The sequence below is a fragment of the Eupeodes corollae genome, chromosome 1 (genome assembly GCF_945859685.1).
Source record: "Eupeodes corollae chromosome 1, idEupCoro1.1, whole genome shotgun sequence".
NCBI classification, from domain to species: Eukaryota; Metazoa; Arthropoda; class Insecta; order Diptera; family Syrphidae; genus Eupeodes; species Eupeodes corollae.
The window spans coordinates 16,756,429-16,760,400 of record NC_079147.1 but is presented as its reverse complement, the minus strand read 5'-3'; the positions used below and the strand labels follow the sequence as shown (position 1 = coordinate 16,760,400).

Below are 3,972 nucleotides of genomic sequence, written 5' to 3'. Positions count from 1 at the left end.
GATGGGAAGCTTTCTGTTTTTTTTCTCATTTTATATAATTTGTTCTTTTGCTTAGAATGTGCCTAATTGTACCACTCTTTAAAAAAAATAAAGTAGAAACAACTGCAGACACCAATCAAGACCTATAGATACTCGCTTTACCTATAGCGCTCGCTTAATGCTGATGAAAGCCAAAGTCATTCTCTCTGAAATATGGGCCAATAGGGGCAGCCAAAATACCACTAAATATTTCTTACACACCCATTTTCCTAGTAATAGACTCTCCTTCTGAGGATGATTTTTTGCTGAAAATTGATATTTGTTTCCAATTACTGAAAACACGCAGCCTGATTCAGTTGAATTAAGAGTAATAGTGCAGGTCCAAGTTAAAACACTTTGAATTAGTCGGAAAAATTTCTTGTTGAAAAAAAGTGGGTAGTTATACGACTTAGTGCAAATTAAGTTGTATCAAAGTTTTTGAGAGCCCTAAAATTAATTTATAAACTAAAGTATATTTTAAAAGTTATTGATCATTTGTTTCAAAAACTCACAGCTAAATGTTTTTTGTTTATAAAAAATCATATATTCAAAATGTTCTTCAATTTAAATGGTACTTTGTTTCAATTTACTTTAAATATTTGTTGCCATTTTCGCATCTGTTTTTTTACTACGAAAATAATTCTATGACTATGATTTAATCTAAACAAAAATAATAACCTCTGATCACATTGTTTACAAATTGTGGTCATATGTACATAATAAATAAAAAACTAGCTTTCAATAACTCTAAAATAAATAAAATTGCCTTTTCAAAAACTATCATTTACTGCTGTTGTGCATATTTTTATGTTTGGGTGATTAGAAGAGTTTGTTTCCATTGGTTTAGTATAGTCCAAACGACCTTATCATTGAAATAACATTTTGAAAACTATTTTTATCTTTAATGTCGATGTTTAAAAAAAAAAAAATAACCTATAAAATATAGTCCAGCCGAGGAAAATACCTTTTGATCAATTTCCCTACGAAAAAATCTGACAGCATTAGCTTTTTTAAGCCGGAATTTTATATTGAAATTAAGATGGTTTGTGCACAAAAAGCGCCAGAGTTTAAACTATTTGACGGCCTACAAATAATATAATTTGAGTAACAAAAAAAAACTAAGCTTATAAGCTTCCTCAAATGTTACCTAATAACTCTTTGGCTAAAGACAAGTATATGCGTCTTGAAAGGGAATTTAATATTCTTAACAAGTTTTATATAAAATTATATTACCTCGCTTGAAAGTAGTTTGAAAGAAAATAGTGAATGCTTTCATAAAAAACAAAAAAAAAACAGTGGAATTCCAGTATAAAGATGATACCTATTCCGATTTGACTCCGATTTGTAATTTGTTTGCTGAATACTTTGAATCAAACTATGCAAGTACCATACCAACAATCTATTTACTGCAACGACAATTTGGTTACCGTGAGTAATTTTGGAAGGTTAGTTACTAGCAAGTCAGAAGTTGAAGAAGCACTTTTAAATGTGAATAATGACTATCGTCCGGACCCAGATAATGTGGCTCCAATTGTCTTAAAAATGTGTGGGGCTGTAGTACTCTCTGAAACTCTTTCTAACATTTTTAATCTCTTTCTTTCTAAAGGTGAATTTTTTTCTGAATGGAAAAAATCTTACAAAATTCATATTCATAAAGCAGGACCCAAACAGGAAATATCTAACTACCGTCCAATCTGCAAACTGTCCGAAACTTTTTGAAAAACTTTTGTGTGATAACCTTTCAGCACAGATAATAAATTTATTATCTTTAAATCAGATAATAAATTTATACAGATGTCTCATCCCAGCAGGAAAAAATGAAACATTTTTTTCTCTTAACAGACAAGCCTTAACAGACAAGAGCTTTTAAAAATAAAGCTGAGAAAGCTCTTTTTGCCTTGCTATTTTTTTTTTCGTTTTAGAAACTTTTCTCTTCTCACTTGTCATTTTGTTTGCCAACGAATACAAAAACAAAGTTTGGTCCGTTGCAAACAAATGTATATCTTTTTTTTATGCGCGTTTTGTTGCGTAAAAGAAGAAAGGGGTGATAATGTTGGATCTTTTTTTTGTTTATTTTTTTGTGAATGTCGATTGTTAGGTGTCCGGTAAGGAGAATAGAAGAAGTTGCTTGTGTATTGCTATATGAAAATATTGTGTGGGGAAGAAGGGGCAAGTGAATGTGCAGATGATTTGGTGTCTGTGTTTTACGTTCGTACGATCGTACGTTCGCGACGTTTTTCTCGTCGTCCATAGCTCAAAATTCCCGGTACAGATGTCTTCAAACAGTCAAGAGTCCAGTAGAAGATTTTACTACCTACGCAGCACGTGTCAACAAAAACTGCGAAGATTTTAAGTTGAGCGCCCTCACACCAGACCAATTCAAGTGCCTAGTTTTTGTGACAGGACTGCAATCATCATTAGACGCAGACATTCGAACAAAACTGTTGTCTAAATTGGATGAGGACGCGAGTTCAGATTTAAGCAAGTTGTTGTCCGGCGTTCAAAAGTGGTTTAGCCTTAAAAAAGATGCAGCATTAATCGAACAAGCGTCATCACCAGCAACCTCAGTCAATGCAGTCAGAACACATCAAAAACACAAAAATCAACTTCAGTCGGCGCAGCAGCAGAAGCAACAAAACAGCTTGCCAAGATCCCCTTGTTGGAGTTGCGGTGAAATGCATTTCTCACGAGATTGCACTTTCAAAAATCATAAATGCACAAATTGCTATCGTGTGGGGCACAAGGAAGGTTACTGCAGCTGTTTTTCATCAAAAAGTGACAAACTAATTCCGACGAAAGCAATAAAGAACAATGGTCGACATGGGAACAAGAAAAAATTCTCCCAACAAAACAAAGCCGTCTTTGTTAATTGCGTCCAACATGCGAAGCGAAGGAAGTTTGTAGAGGTGAACATCCACACCAGCGCTCAGAGATCAAGCCAGTCTATCCGTCTTCAAGTAGACACTGGTTCTGACATCAGTATCATCGATATAAGTACATGGAACAAGATTGGGCGACCAGGAACCGTACTTAAAGATCGTGAAGCAAAAAGCGCATTATTGAATTCCATCAAACTTATCGCTGAATTTCCTTGTGAAATTCAGCTAAATGGGGAAGTAAAATCTTGTAAATTATTTGTTTCAGAAGTTAAGTTTTTAAATATTTTAGGAACAGATTTGTGCGAAATATTTGATTTATGGGACAAGCCTATCAACACAGTGTGCATCAGTCGAATCATTCAACCGACGACCGCCGATCGCAATGCAGCCATATCAAGCATTAAGAAGCGGTATGCTAAATTGTTCAAGTCAGATGATTCTTCGGTTTGTTCGAAACTGCAGGTCGAGCTCCACCTTAAACCAAAAGCTGTTCCAGTATTCCGAGCCAGAAGAGATGTGGCGTACGCTGTCCTTCCTCAAATAGAACGGGAACTCAAACGTCTACAGGATCGAGGATATATCACTCCAGATGATTATTCAGATTGGGCAGCCCCAATAGTGGTAGTGAAAAAGTCTTCAGGAGAGGTACGTCTGTGCGGAGATTATTCATCAGGTCTAAACGATCAATTAGAGTCGCATGAATACCCCATTCCAACTCCAGAAGCTATTTTTACCAAGGTCGGTAACAGTGAAATCTCCAGTCATATAGATTTAGCGGACGCATTCCTACAGGTCCAAGTCACACCCGAATCTGCTAAACTGCTTACCATTAACACCCACAAAGGTTTATTTAGACCAAACAGACTAGCACCTGGTACAAAGCCTGCACCTGGAGCATTTCAGCAGATTGCAGACACAGTTTTGGCGGGTATTGAAGGAGCAGCAGCTTATATCGACGATTTCATCATCGGCGGAAAAACCACCCACGCAATTTTCTTGAGATTCATTTCAGCATCTTTCTACATTATTATCTGTATAACAAAATTTGCAGTCAATTACCTCTTCTGGTTCTTAA

At 35.6% G+C, this 3,972-nt stretch overlaps 1 protein-coding gene across 1 annotated transcript; it reads left to right on the top strand.

Annotated features, from left to right (window-relative positions):
- Window positions 1-1,395: 1,395 nt before the first annotated feature.
- LOC129946857 (uncharacterized protein K02A2.6-like) lies at window positions 1,396-3,972 on the top strand. Its single transcript, XM_056057258.1, has 3 exons — window positions 1,396-1,463; window positions 2,291-3,884; window positions 3,949-3,972. Exons 1-3 carry the CDS (start codon window positions 1,396-1,398, stop codon window positions 3,970-3,972), a joined length of 1,686 nt encoding a protein of 561 aa, XP_055913233.1.

Bases quoted from the DNA above. Each gene is read 5' to 3' on its own strand.
- LOC129946857 (XM_056057258.1), top strand. From the start codon at position 1,396: ATGCAAGTACCATACCAACAATCTATTTACTGCAACGACAATTTGGTT. The intron at 1,464-2,290 runs GTTAGTTACTAG...TTCCCGGTACAG, and splicing joins ACCGTGAGTAATTTTGGAAG to ATGTCTTCAAACAGTCAAGA. The intron at 3,885-3,948 runs GCAATTTTCTTG...CAAAATTTGCAG, and splicing joins TCGGCGGAAAAACCACCCAC to TCAATTACCTCTTCTGGTTC.